Raw genomic sequence first — 14,610 nt, 5'->3', positions numbered from 1 at the left:
ATATATCATCCCCCTTCCTGTCCCTTCTCTTCCCACCTCTTGTTCTCATATCCTACCTGCCACTGACTCCTCGTTAGGCTTGCTCTGGAAGCATCGTATCAGTCGGAGGCCAGATCCCCAACAACCTAGCCGTCCCCCTGCACATGAACGGGGTGAAGATTCTGGGGACGAGCCCCCTGCAGATTGACCGGGCTGAGGAGCGATCCGTTTTCTCCAGCATTCTCGACGACCTTGGAGTGGCTCAGGCCCCCTGGAGGGCCCTCAGCTCCCTGGTGAGAAAGATATCAGCAAGAAGTATACATGTATAGTATGTCAAGAGTTCATCACTGAGAAACTTCCACCCCCTAACCTGCAAGACAAACATCAATACCGAAGCACTGGCCTCAGTTAATAACGGTGTATCAGTACGCACAGGTGTGTGTTTTCGGTACAGAAACATTATTTCTCTGTCTTACTCATATTTTCAGCTCTCATGAAAGAGCGATTAGCCAACACAAACACAGATAACGTTCTGTGTCCCACCAGAGTCCAACCGCATGTTCTGTCTCCCCGTTGACTGGAGAAATGGTTCTTTTTATTGGGCTCGGATAATTCAGGATTCGCTGCGGGAAAATGCCTCGTTTGCATCCGCGGGGACGGCTTTGTGTTTGTTATTGGCGCTCCACCTGGTGAGGAAATGGCGGTTAATGATGGAGAGAACAGGCCCAGGCGTACCGAGAGAAGGAACAGAGAAAGGGTTGTGATCAGAATTAGGACTTACAGCTGCGTCCTTCCACTTCTCCCCTTCTTTGTAGTGAGTTGGAGAGAAGATTTCTGGCTGTTTTAGGATGGGCGAGGCTGAAAGCTGCGGTGGTTCAAAGCAAATTTCAGTCTGTTTGTTTAAATATTGATGGATTTCTTTAACACTGAAGAAAAGGCTTCATTTTCTGCAGCATTTGTGTTGGTTAAACTGTTTTTTCTCCCCCCCCCCCTAAGGTAAACGGGAAACAGGAATTGTTTTTGAGTTTAGGTGTGCGGCATTTAAAGTGAGCAGAATATTTGTAGCTCCGTGAGTCATGTGGTGCAGACTCATTTGACTGCTGCTGGGCATTCTATCCTCTACTCTTTGCTACAGCAGACACAACACATTTTAATAGCTTGGGCCATAACCTTTGAGCTCTCAATAACAAACTACAACTTTCAAAAATTGTGAAATTGATGAAAGAGGATATGAGAAAAAGGAAAACCCCACTAAGAAATCATTGCATATGGGGATGTTGGGACTGTGTAGCTGTGGTGATCCAGTGGGAGAAACTGCAGTATCAGTCTTGCTATTGAAGCACCGAGTTGCTACTTAAATATTTTATGTCATCAGAGAAGGGGAAAAGAATGACTTCATTTGGTTATTTTGAGTTTAAAGCCTCCTCTTGTGCTCTTCTCCATCTCCACAGGAAGATGCCTTTGCTTTCGCCAAGCAGGTGGGCTACCCCTGTCTGCTGCGTCCCTCCTACGTTCTCAGGTGAGCTTAAACGCACCATGGGGACAGCAATTTGCTCTTAAAAGAGCAAATCTTAATTCTGTAACTGGTTCACACTGAAAAGGCTGCATTTCTAAAGTGATTCTTTTTTATGGCATTGAAGTGGATTAAAAGTCCACGCAGAGCAGAGCACAGCGCTGCCTGTCTCTAATGCTTCATACGCTCTCTTCATCTAATATTATAGCTTATCCACATGGCTACACCTCTCTCTCTGATCCCGTTAAAGCTGCTGCACAGCCAGCTGCCTCGCCACTTAATAACAGGCACCGCGTGATCGGGGTAACAACCTATTGCTAATCAAGCACAGCAGCATTTTATTACAATACACACACATCGTTGGTATCAGTTTGTCCACCTACAGGCACATGCGGTTGATCCAGGCGCGTTAGGGACACGTCTCGGCTGTGCGTTTCCTTGATAAGGTTAATTAATTCAATTACATCACACCTCCGTTGATACTATTTAATGAGGAAGATCCCCCCCCCCCGTCTTAAGCGCTGGCGTTAAGTGAATTCTTTCTGATCTCTCACATCCCCAAAAGCGCTCTCACTCCCTCTTTTCATACTCGTGCACGGTCCTCCAGCCTTCTTGTCTTACCAAAATCTTATTTCATGTTGGGGGGGAAAAACCACATTTTTATCTCAGCCGTTGCTTTTTAATCTACGTCTCTTTAAAACATTCAAAAATGGCCACTTTATTCTTGTAAAAGCGAGATTGTTTTTGTTTCAATCTGCTCCCAACCCTCAGCCAGGGTGTAATCCTTTCTGCCGTAACGTTGAAGCTCCAGAGAACAGTATAAAGCAGCTGGTGCACAATAAAACCATACTGTACTGTGGGCCCGAATGCGTGGCGGAATTCAAATAAATTCATTGGGGGTTTTGTGTGTGTGTGTTTCTGTGTGAGAAACACACAGATAAGGTATTAAAACCTGAACTGAGCCTGTGGCAGTTCTGAATCTCTGCTTTTTATAGACGAGGACGGTCCAGCTCGGAGTCTAAAATCAAAACAGCTGCAACTAAACCCGCCTAAATCTGTTGTTTTCTAAATGATTAAATTCTGAACTCGTTTTCAAGAGCCCGCAGTGCTTTTTGACCCAAATACTGTAGCTGCTTCTCCCTGTTTCTCTTATTCCGACCGTTTCCAGACCTTGTTCCCAGTGGTGGTACTGATGCAACGCAGAAATAATGAGTGTTTTGAAGCTTATGTGTGTTTTTATATTTTTTTGTTGCATCCTTTCCTCTCTTGTGGCATTTTACTTCTCCTCTCTGTACCATCATTTCTCTCTCTCTCTCATCAGTGGTTCTGCAATGAATGTTGCGCATGGTGAGGAGGAGATGAAACGCTTCTTGGAGGAGGCCTCTCAGGTGTCCCAGGTGAGATTGGTGTTAACTCTGTGCAGGTCTGCATGTGCGTAAGAGACCACCATATAATGTGCAGTGTTTTTTTTCACATGTTTGTCCTCTGGTTAGCTTATCCATCTGTTTGCACTAAGCTAAAGCCTTCAGCATCTAGTTCTCTTGGCTGTCTCCTCCTGCTCAGCCACTCAGGTGGCAGCGGGCCCTCTGAGCCATTTGGTGGCTCCTACCTGGGGTTAAAACACCAAAACAAGGTTGCTAATGGAATATCAATGAGCTCTTGTACCACAATGTAATGGTTTCTTTTTTAGGCTTCATCTGCATCCACCAGAGTTTTAGTTTCATTTCTGAGAACTCTTCAACCACACCAGCCAACAGAAGGATGTAAACACAACTCTGGTCTGGGGTTCGAAATTATTACTGATTCACTTGCGGTGAAGTGATGAGATAATATGCACACAATAGTTGTTTTTGTATGCTTTCACTTGATTAATGCTGCAGAATGTAAAGTTATGTGCACATAAACACACCACCAAACAGCAGTTTCAAGAATCCTAATCTTCATTTTGCTCACGTCATGTTTAATTAAATCTGCTTGTAATTGCTGCCCAGGTCAGCTGAATCACGGTGCCATTTACTCTCTCATGCATTCACCTGCTGCCTATTTCTGGATCTCTGTCCAGATTTCCGGGGTCCTTCTTTATTCGGTTCTCCTCACATTTATCAGAATTTGTGTAATAAACTCCAAATTCCAAATAGTTAAAATTAAGATATTGCAAAAATTGAACAGATGTTTTTGGACAGCGTTGACATTTCTGATCTGCTGAGAGAATAAACTGCTGCTGTGTGTCCTCCAGGAGCACCCGGTGGTCATCACCAAGTTCATCCGAGATGCCAGGGAGGTGGAGGTGGACGCGGTGGCAAAGGATGGCAGGGTGAGCTGAACCCCAGGAGTTTAGTTAGAGTAAAATATGACATTATAGGAAAGCATTAATGCTGCACTTTTATTTTCTGTATTATTGTTATTCATCTCTGTAGCCTGGAATTTATCCAGTCTTCAGATATTTTTCACCCCGGACAGACATTTAGCACTGTGGATGAATAAAGTGGAGATAATCTCATTCATTTTCCGTGGAGAGACATTGCAGCTTTGACAGATCTGATCGGGAGAATGGAATACATTAAGGTGCAGGAAAGCTGTGATACTAAATTAATTTTTCATTTTAGATTAGATCGGTATAAAACTCATCTTTAGTTTTTTTTTTTTTAAAGACAAATGTGGCACAGGCCCTGTAATGTTATGTTGGGGATACACACAAGAATGTTGAAGTAAAAACAAAGAAGACAAAATGGAGCAAAGAATGCAAAAAGAGCATTTCCGTCACTGTCAATGCATAAACTAATGTGATGGGGACATAAATCAGATTAAACCTGGAGATATTAACTGTCGCACAGCTAATGGAAAAAAAAGTTTAGAGATGGAATTTCTCTAAAAAGAAGAACCCATCCACAACAAACATTCGGTTCCTCCATTAAAAGTTGATGAATACTACAGATTCCACCAGTAGTTTATCAAATGTCTCAACTTATATATATTTGTGATTTGTGGGTGTTATATATTCAGGCTTTTCTAAAGTCACTTCATACCAAGCTGCTTTAACTTTCCAGAAGTGCTGTAACTTCATGTGTTATCATTTTAAGCGTCAGTAGGCGACGGATCCTCCTTGGTACTTATCCTGGACGTGCGCTCTGTTGTTCTTTTGTTCAGGCAGTGGGAGTCATTTCAAGGGTGTCAGCGTGAACGTGGGCTCTTTGCTTGTATGGTACATTTTCCATCTCTACTTCCCCTCAATGCAGCCCCTCCATTATCTTCAGTATCACATTAACAAGCTGTCCATTCATTGAATACGAAACAGGCCTCATTATTCCTGGCCCGTGTGTGTGTGCGTGTGTAAAAGTCAGATAATACGTATTAATTACAGGCTCTATCTGAAGAGTGCTAATGAATGTTGTGGTTTGCAGCAGTTTAAATGAGCTAATGACACGGCAGCTCATTTACAGACACACATGCTCACACACACACATGCTCACACACACACACATGCTCACACACACACAAAATCACACAGCTGCTTGCTGATTAAGATTTTCTTTCCTTAGGGTGAAATGTTGAGTTGCCGGAAAGTTTTATTCTCCATATCGACATACTTTGTTTCCATGCTGATCCATGAACAAATATAGCCCATTTATTCCGTTTTTGTTCCAGTAAATTTTGGCTGGTTTCCTCCGAATGCAGCACTCCCTCATGTTTGTTGACTTTCTAAACACAAAATTGTGTGTGGAGGCCATCTGCCTCCAAGTCTGGATGATTCTGATCCGAGACGAGACCGTGACTGAGGCTGAAGGAGCCGCACAGCCCAGAGAAGGGATTTCTGACGCTTATCTGCGCTCCGATCTACATGCATAATTAGCCTGTGTCTGCCTAGGTTCTGGTCCATGCTATAACCGAGCATGTGGAAGATGCCGGAGTCCATTCTGGGGATGCCACTCTTATTCTTCCAACTCAGACTATCAGCCAGGGGGCGCTAGAAAAGGTAAGTTCAGAAGCCTTCGGCATTTTTTTGTGACCTACAGTGAAATGTGTCCTTTTATGTTGCATTTCTTTTTTTCTTCCCTTCATTAAGGTTAAGATTGCCGTTCGGAAAATTGCACAGGCGTTTGAAATTTTGGGACCCTTTAACACTCAGTTTCTGGTTAAAGGCAATGATGTCATGGTAGGTAATATTTCCTGAGGGTATGGCTAAATGAGAGCTGGTAATTTTTCACACTCGGTTGCATCAAACGTAGTTCACTTCCAAATTGAAATCACCTTCAGATTCTAAATTATGGGCGGATATGGTGCATCTACCCTCACTGATTAAATCTATATTTTTTTAACGGCAGGTGATTGAATGTAACTTGAGGGCATCTCGCTCCTTCCCGTTTGTGTCCAAAACCATCGGCGTGGACTTCATCAGCGTGGCAACCAAAGCCATGGTGGGAGAACCTTTGGATGAAGCCAGTCTGCCCTCCCTGGAGAGACCCATCATTCCCACCGACTTTGTTGGCATCAAGGTGGGAAATGTAGATTTAGATTTGTGTTTGTGTCTCCTAATTCCCTCTTTCACCCAATGATAGAGGCCTTGAAGGCCAGCGAGAGAAAACACCCATCAATTAAATATGACTGGTGAAATTGAAACATACATTTGAAGAATTAAGCTAAAGCGTATAACCTTAGGAGTAGCATAAGGAAACTTAATATCACAAAAGGATTTTTCTTTCCTAATTTTTGGACCCTTGTAAAATAATTCACCAAAGACCTTTTAGTCACTTCTTTTGTTCGGACACAATAAACTGCCCTCGTAAGTGTTTTGTTTTTCCAGCTACACACATAAGCACACGTGGATAATTGTCATCAACTATCAGGGTACACTGTGTGAAAGGCCCAGGACCATTCTGAAACATATCTGCTAATCACTAATAATTATCTCTCCATTTTGTATTCACTTTGTCTCATTTTGAAGTTGCCATGGCCTTGTTGCTGAGGCTTATGTTCATTACTACAGTGAACAAATAACCCCCCCAAAACTGACGTGGATGTGTAAAGAAGATCCACTTGTTGACTGTTGGTCAGGTGCTCTCTCTGTTCCCATGGTTGAAACTGTTGCGGCGTCAGTGAGGATGAGCGCTCCACAGCATTTTGAACTGCAGCCTAATGAGCACCGCTATCTTCCCCCTCATCCGTTCCCTCTGATATTTATCCAGCTCATGCCCTGTTTGGTCACATGTGAAGCCGCTCTGAATTACCCATTAACTGATACTCATCCTTGGCGAAATATGGCGTAATTCACAGCTGCTCGTTAAGTGCTGCGCTTTAGGGGCCAGATGAGCAGGAGTTCAGCCCTCCTGCCCTCTGTGTGAGCCCTAATGTGTGTCTTTGACCGGCGGCCAGTCTAAAGTGCTCTCAGAATGCCCCTTCGGATGTTTTATGGGAACCTTATTGAGTCCAAATACGTCTCAGGTCAACATAAGTGCTGCGTTGTCTCTTTGCTCGCAGCTAAATGCTGCTCTGAGGGTGTTTCAACTCACCGTTGGAATGGGAGATTAAATAATGGCTTCATAATGGCTCTTGTCAGGCTTTTTTGATCTACTGAAGTCTTTTCACCCAGCCCATTTATGTCACGTATGCTTTGCTTCAGACTGCACGGACGTGGAAAAAGTCTCGCCACACTTCCTCGCTTGTCCTGAAAATCACCTCTTAACACACACCCATCTGTCTGAAAATTGTTTAACGACAATGAGACTGTCCAAAATGAGTTACTCTGCAGGTTTCTTCAGCCTTTTCGGGCTTGATTACTCAACGTAGGAGAAGTGAGGATCATCTTCTTCATTCACATCCAAATCAGGCCACGCTTTATATGTGGATGTGTATATTCGAAGGTTTTTTACCGTCTTCTAAATATGAGTTAAGAATCACTTAATTCCCAAAAGGCAATTAAATTGTGAAGTCCTCAAAGTCTCTGAATTTCTCTGTCCGATTGAACAGATATGGTTGAACAATTATTTCTTCTCTAAAGGTCCCCTCGTGTATGATATCTTAATAGGTACTCCACGTTCTTCCAGTGCAGCTTCTGCTGGATCACATAACAAACCCGGCAATTATGGCTCCGCTCCTCTACCTCCGTGCTATTGGGGGGGGGAGGGGGGCGACTGCTTTGTGAAACGGGCTGCGAGGTTTACTCGACTGAATGTGAGACCGTCTGTGTGTCAGCAGCTGTTCCAAAGCTGTTTTTTCCCCAAGTAATTTCTCCTTCTAATTACAACGGAGCTGTTGTAACAATGGTTGTAGTTCGGAACCAATCACGCAGGTATAATCCCCCCTCCTCAGCACCCCCAATGAAAGTTTTCAATTTCCTATTCTTCCTGGCGGTGAGGAATATTAATCGGAGCTCTGAATACTCGAGGCACTGAACTTAAAAGACTTCTAGAGTTTACGTGGAGTTGGTGCCACAGACGTCGTACTGCCTGAGTAAACAGGGCTTTGCAGGAAATCCTTCCAGAACACAGACATTTGTTCATAAATGCATGGTTAATTTGTCACACGCTCCAACCATTACCCCGTCATTGTGCCGATCATATTCACCAGCAGTCCTCATCCCTACCACCGTTCCCGGGCCACAAGTCGCTCTGTCTGCCTTCTTCCCAGCCTTTCTCTAATACTCTGCTCTCTGTCTCTCTACGTAACAGAAACAGTGGTTTCCTCCACTAACAAGTCCCCTTTGTGTCATTTTTGTTCCTTCAAATGCTGGAAAGCAATATGGTTTGTCTTTATGATTCCAAAAACATAAAGTCCGGGGATCAGGTTTAAGTCTCTAAGTCTGGTTGCTACTGGTCTCTGGTGTATATTTGTGATCTGAAAACTTGAAAATCAACCATGGAGAGTTTGATTTTTTTGGACGTGTCCATTTATAGAAAAACACACATTGTTAATTATGTTAATCTTTTGAAGTTTTCTTTAGCACAAAGGTCTTTCTGGTGGTCTTTGCATGATCTCTCTGTGGCCGATTGAGTTTTCTCCATGGTCCAAAAATCAGCTCGATTAGAAACCAATACTAAATGCTTTATTTGCCTAAAAGCTTCCTTTTTAGGGGACTAAAATACATGCGCAGCTTATATTACTGTGAGAATTAAGTCAAAATATAGCTGTTAATTACCATATAACTGCTAATGTCAACTCGTTCTACATGTGTGGTCCTGGCTGTCGCTAACAAAAGTGACAGCGAGCGACGCTGTAATATGGAAACGTCTTACTTTATTCAGTCCCTTTTTGCTGCAGCACAGCTGCTGCTGGAAGATAACATTGTTCCTGTCGCGGAGCTTCGTAACTCTTCTCTTAGCAGTGCGTGTGGGCCCGGGAGATGCGGGGCAAGGGTTTGTGTGTCGCCGAGATGCTGCGGTTGCAAAGCTGCAGTTATTGTGGCAGCCCCGTAGTCTTCTTTACCACGCACAAGGAAAACCCAGCATTGTTGTTATGAGGTTTTGTAGGTGCATGTTTTCTTATTTTCAGACTGATAGCTGTGGTTTCCTGGTCTGGCTAGATATATAGCTTTAGATTCCTCTTTTGGTATGTTTATGCTGGTGTGGGACAAGAGTGGAGTAGCTTCAGTATGGAAGCCCAGACCGCTCAATCATCGTGTTCCAGGGCTCAAAGGCATCTGTGATCCCTTTTACTGCCTCTCTGCAGTTGTCACTGCAGTTTAAATATAGTTAGATATGTCACAGCCTGCTCAGGAGGAACACACATAGGCCCAAGTAGGTGGGAGGGAATTCACACAGTAGCAACATGCGCACAGACGTGCAAGAGACCAGAACTGAGAGACCAGAACTAGACCTGAGGTATTGTGATAGAATTTGTAAGCCGAGTTGTGTTCCATGAATTCCCCAAGGCTACTGAAGTTGGCATCAGACGGATTCTGCTATTTCTCCATGAAACGCTGGTGTGCTTGCTCTCTCGACTGTGTGTAAAGCCTTGATAAGTGTTCCAAGGTTCCTGGTCTGCAGTTCCTTCCCTCCCTGTCCATCCCGGCATTAGTATGCAAATGTTACATTCAGCTGATGAGATGTCCCACTTCAAGGATAAATCCCCCCAGTGACCCTTGTCTGTGTGTTTGTGTGACTGTGCACGCTCAGAAATGCCACAACACCACAGCTCATTGTTCTCTTTTCAAGATAGAAATGGTCTTTATTTGCGTCTGGATCAGCTCAGTCTGTAGCTGTAGCTTTCTTTACTTGTCATTGCTTTCAGTTATTTACTGTCACTTCTGTTATCTGTTGATCTACCATTTAAAAGCACAGTAAACTAAAATAAATTCATAGGAGCTTGTGATTAAACACAAAGTTCTTGAGTGTAACACAAGGTTGGTTCACCTGTTGCCTTCTCATATGTCCTATTTTACACCTCTAGGTGGCAGCAGTGTTCTGATATCCCTAATGATCGCTTCCCTCTGGCGCCATTGTGATATATAAATGCTGACCACAGCTGCCTGTCCTGTCCTAACCGTCATGTGCTGCAATGTTTTGTTGCTCCGCACATAAGAAATACCTGCTCTCCTTGTCTCTGCTTTCATCAGGCACCCATGTTCTCCTGGCCGCGCTTGAGGGAAGCGGACCCCGTGCTGCGCTGTGAGATGGCCTCCACTGGAGAAGTAGGTGCACAAACGCACATTCTAGTTTTTGGGTGTAGGTTAGAAGAGCCTTCACAGCTGCTTGTGTATGTTCTGTTCCAGGTAGCCTGTTTTGGACAGAATATTTATTCAGCTTTTCTGAAGGCGATGCTCTCCACAGGCTTTAAGCTGCCACAGAATGGCATCTTGATTGGGATTCAGGTAAGACCAGCGCCATCAGGAATCCTACGTGCCTCCTGCTTGGATGTTCTTTTGCTGCAACCACTTTCTTCAAAATAGACGGCTTAAATCTTTCAGGTCTGCTGACTTCTTCCCGGTCCCCTGTATGCTTTCCATCCAGTCCCGTCATGATTTCTGCATCTCAGCATAGATCCGAGACCTCCGAGAACGCTCTTTAGAGTGATGGCAGCAAGTTAGGCCCAGATTACATCTTTTAAAAAGCATTTACACTCTTAAAGTGTCCTAAATTGAGGGAATGATAGGAGGGAAGAATGACTTTTAAGTAGATCTTCTTATCCCTGCCCTGTACTCCCTAAAGACACATAAAGATGTGGGGGAGACTGACGTGGATTTGACTATTATGTAAAACCAGGGAGCTACAATAGACAGACAAGCATAGGACCAACCCTCACATCATTTAGTGGAGTTACATTTGCACGCTGGACTAGGGAAAATCTTTTTGTTCTGCCTCAGGCAGTTCAAATATATCAGTAATCCTTCATCTTCATTTTTTTCTTCTTGGGCTTCTCTCTTCATGTCAGCTTTTCCTCAATTTTAGGTGTGATCAGAAATCCCCTGACAAAAATATTAAGATTTGGAACAGATCCTGGTTAACGGCCATAAATTCAGGTCTTCTTAGCTTCACTCAGACTGTTGCCAAACTCCGTTGGGTTGTGTTGCTTTAACCAGGTCTTTACTAATCATCGTTAATAATCATGACAGAATTCCACCCAGACCGTGTTGCTTGTGCAGACCTTCTGTGCTGTGAACATGCAAAGTTCAGAATTTATTTGCAGCTCCGTATAATTAGGCAACGCTTTAGTGTGCAGTCCAACACACTCCCTGGTGGTTGTTACACTGAATACATGAGCTCGGTGTGGAATTTAGCAGCTAACTGATGCTAATGCATTGACAGAGGTTGCTGGTTGCATCTCCAAAGTGGGTTTTCAACAAAAGCAGATTTCCTGTTGACTTTCCTGATTTCCGCTACTCATGCGTTTGCTTGGCCTCCCACCATCTCAGCATTCATTCCGGCCCAAGTTCCTGGCCACAGCCCACCAGTTAAACGAGGAAGGATTCAAGGTGAGCTTTTTAACACGATCACTTAAGATCGTCTTATGCAAGAATAAACCCCTCGGATTGGCGAGGGTTTGTGACGCTGTCCCCGCCCTGCAGCTCTACGCCACTGAGGCGACCTCCGCCTGGCTCTGTGCTAATGATGTGCCTGCGACGCCTGTTGCCTGGCCCTCTCAGAAGGAAGGACACACCAGTTTGCCCGGTATAAAGAGGTCTGCAAATATCACTTTCAACATTTCATCCTCAGATTCAGAACTGGACTCCGTTTTTCTAAATGTTTAATCAAATGCAGCCCAGAGATCTGAGGGCGTAGCCCCTTCGTTATCTCAGTCATATGCTGACAGATCAAAGATGGAGCCTCGTTACGAGCCCAGCGTCGCGGCTTTAGTCCCGAACAGAGCAACACCACACGAGCGCTGTCCAGAGAGCAGCGGAAGCACCTGAGGTCACGGAGGCTTTTACGTTTCCCTTCTGCACCCCTCCTGATCAAACACACCAACGTTTGTAGCCGTGTGTCTGCAGGGATGTCAGAGCCCACAAATAATAATCCTGCTACTTTGGGGATTAGCTGGGGGGGAAAAAAAGATGTTGAGGGAATTTGTTGAGTTGAATTACACAATTATTCACACTTCTGTGCAGGTGCGACCCACCATCTTTATTTATTGATCACCATCTTTAATTATGCATTTACTTGATCGGTTTTCAAAACCAAATCAACCAAATCAATTAACCTGGTTACATTAAGCGACTGGCAGCTTTTATTCTGAAGGCCAGAGCCGATTATGTTTTGTCTTATTTGCCGTCACAGACTGATCAATGAGGGTCACATCGACCTGGTCGTCAACTTGCCCAATAACAACAGCCGCCACCTGAAGGATAACTTCGTCATCCGCAGACTGGCCATCGATCACGGAGTCCCGCTAATCACCAATTACCAGGTTGGGGGACATCAGGGCGCCATTGTGATGGGCTCAACGCTCCTGCCTGGGTTAAATATTTACACACTTCCTCCTTCTCTTGTATCAGGTGGTGAAGTTGTTCGCAGAGGCCATTTGTCACGCGGGGGAGCTGGACACGTCCAGCCTGTTCCACTACCGGCAGAAAGACAACCAGCAAATCTCTAAGCTAACGATATAAGGTCTTCCCCTTTCTGATAAGGAAGGGGGGGTTACAGAGTAGATATCTATTATATGTAAATTCATCTGCATATAAAGTGAAATGAACTTTTATATTTGCATTAGTTTTTGGTAAATTCCCAAGGGCATTTTTTTTTTCTGCTCACCTGTGTGATACGAGTACATAGACTGACCTTTTAGGCTGGGAACACACCAGAGGATTTTCATATCTTAACCAATTTTTAACCGATTTTTTTTTTTTTTTTTGTATGATTATTTCAACCAATTTTAAGTGTAAAGGTCGTTTCAGTCAGACTGAGACCACACACCTGAGGAGAGGCTGAGTGGACGCCGATGTGAGAGCTCAGGTAACCTCGTGGGAATAGATATGAGTAATTTATTTATTATTTTTAGAAGCAAACCGACTAATGGAAATGGTAATTGTTAACGTTAATCGTTAGCAATCACATTTTCTGAGCTAAGACAAAGTCAGAAAGCATTAATAGGCGCTTCCTGTCTGTAGCGGTCTGATTTTATTTGTTATAGTGACAGATTTCTTTTCCCTTCCATTGTGGGAAATTCTTTTATTGTTGTTTTGTTTGAGCTTGATGCAGAATCTGGGCACTTCCTGCTCTGATTGGCTGTGTCCGTTGGAGACGCACAGATGAACGGATCCCAAACATGTTTGCTATCTCCGACCCGATCTCCCATCACTCGGACTCTCTGACCCAGTCAACTAATCCCGTTGACACCACACACTTGAGGGTGCACCCGGACGGTGTTGGCGCCCCCGCCGACCGTCTGGGGAAGCTGACCGAGCTCAGATCCAGCCAACAATCCTCTCTTGTGTCCTCAGCCTTATATCATGCAGATTTTTAACCATCAATGATCTAATGATGCCAAATGTTCACATGTGTTCCATTAATGATGCACTGTAACATATATATGCACTATATGGAATGCTGCCTGTGAATTAAAGCTTTTGTAACGAGATTTGTTTACATATGTATGAACTGAAACAAAACTCCATTGAAACCTGAGTTTAATTGCACATCAGTGAAAGACACCAGTGGTTATCAGTCCTAGTGTCCTGCCAGGGTTCCTGCCTGTGTGACTGCTGAACCTGTGTGAGTGGGGGTGCACCTGAGCCTGCGTGGCCCCGTGTGAGTATCCCAAAGCGTGCATCCTCTCATGTTTGTGTTGTTCTCTCTGTTGTGCGATGCAACATAGCTGTATTTAAGTTTATTTTAAACTTGTCCTTATTCACCCAGTGTCCCTCAAACCCTTCAGATATCCTTCATCCTTCATATCTATATATATCTATAAATAATATAAATAAACATAGACTAAACACAAGACTAATGCTATTAGTTATTTTTTGATCTCTCTTTTTTTGTATTTCTCCCCAGCCAACAGCTGCTTTAGATTCCATATACAGACTCTCCAAAGACGGCCTTATTGATCCAACTTTCCTCCGGCTATTTGACCCGACTTTATCAGCCTCCGCCTCGGCTTTTGCAGCAGGTAACGCCAGGTATCTTCAGCCTCTTTTCTCCATTTAATAAGCTACATCCACAGTATGTGCAGCACCTACAGCGCTCTAAATCCACAAATAGAACTTCCCACTGGCCACAGAACAAAGTCAGAGAGAGGAAACTCCGGAAGACGCTTTGTATTTGCGCAGCATATCTGGCCTGGCTGTTACTGTACTCATTACTCAGTGGTGGTGATGTAACATAAATTCAGGAGCCTACAGGATCATTTCATTATTTACAAATCAAAACTGCCGCGTCGGAGCTTCTGCATCATCAAAAAGTAATGACTGATGTTTTGAACAAGTGACTGTTCCTGCAGAAATGGCGTGAAGGACATTACAACAGGGAGGGCACATTAGCAAAACTAGCTTAGCATTAGAGTGAGGAGTCAAAATATTCAGTGTGCACTCTCGGGAGCTACAATAGAAAATGTACATCTTTCCCGTTTCAGCCCCAAAACCATCTAAAATCCCATATGTTCTGCTCAGCTAAGTCTACTGGAGCTCAAGGACATCACTCTCGCTGTAGCCACAGTAGCTAAGCAACGGCGCTGCTGGCTGACAATAACTC

At 44.0% G+C, this 14,610-nt stretch overlaps 1 protein-coding gene across 2 annotated transcripts in view; it reads left to right on the top strand.

The window, feature by feature from the left end:
* The window catches only part of cps1 (carbamoyl-phosphate synthase 1, mitochondrial), a 29,592-nt gene extending 16,096 nt beyond the window's left edge, over positions 1-13,496 (top strand). Inside the window, exons 26-38 of one of the 2 annotated variants that reach the window (XM_003962030.3) lie at positions 78-272; positions 1,431-1,498; positions 2,814-2,889; positions 3,729-3,806; positions 5,358-5,465; positions 5,556-5,645; positions 5,815-5,985; positions 10,041-10,115; positions 10,197-10,295; positions 11,337-11,396; positions 11,490-11,602; positions 12,199-12,328; positions 12,417-13,496. In XM_003962030.3, the coding sequence (XP_003962079.1) occupies positions 78-272; positions 1,431-1,498; positions 2,814-2,889; positions 3,729-3,806; positions 5,358-5,465; positions 5,556-5,645; positions 5,815-5,985; positions 10,041-10,115; positions 10,197-10,295; positions 11,337-11,396; positions 11,490-11,602; positions 12,199-12,328; positions 12,417-12,527 (1,374 nt within the window). In that variant the 3' untranslated portion in view covers positions 12,528-13,496. Of the gene's footprint in view, positions 1-77; positions 273-1,430; positions 1,499-2,813; positions 2,890-3,182; positions 3,704-3,728; positions 3,807-5,357; positions 5,466-5,555; positions 5,646-5,814; positions 5,986-10,040; positions 10,116-10,196; positions 10,296-11,336; positions 11,397-11,489; positions 11,603-12,198; positions 12,329-12,416 lie in introns of those variants that run through there. The other variant, XM_011611212.2, reaches the window with a different exon arrangement.
* The last annotated feature ends 1,114 nt before the right edge of the window (positions 13,497-14,610 follow it).

This window comes from Takifugu rubripes, chromosome 1, assembly GCF_901000725.2.
Source record: "Takifugu rubripes chromosome 1, fTakRub1.2, whole genome shotgun sequence".
Lineage (NCBI taxonomy): Eukaryota > Metazoa > Chordata > Actinopteri > Tetraodontiformes > Tetraodontidae > Takifugu > Takifugu rubripes.
Note: the sequence above shows the minus strand (reverse complement) of the source record. Positions and strands in the feature narration are given on the sequence as shown.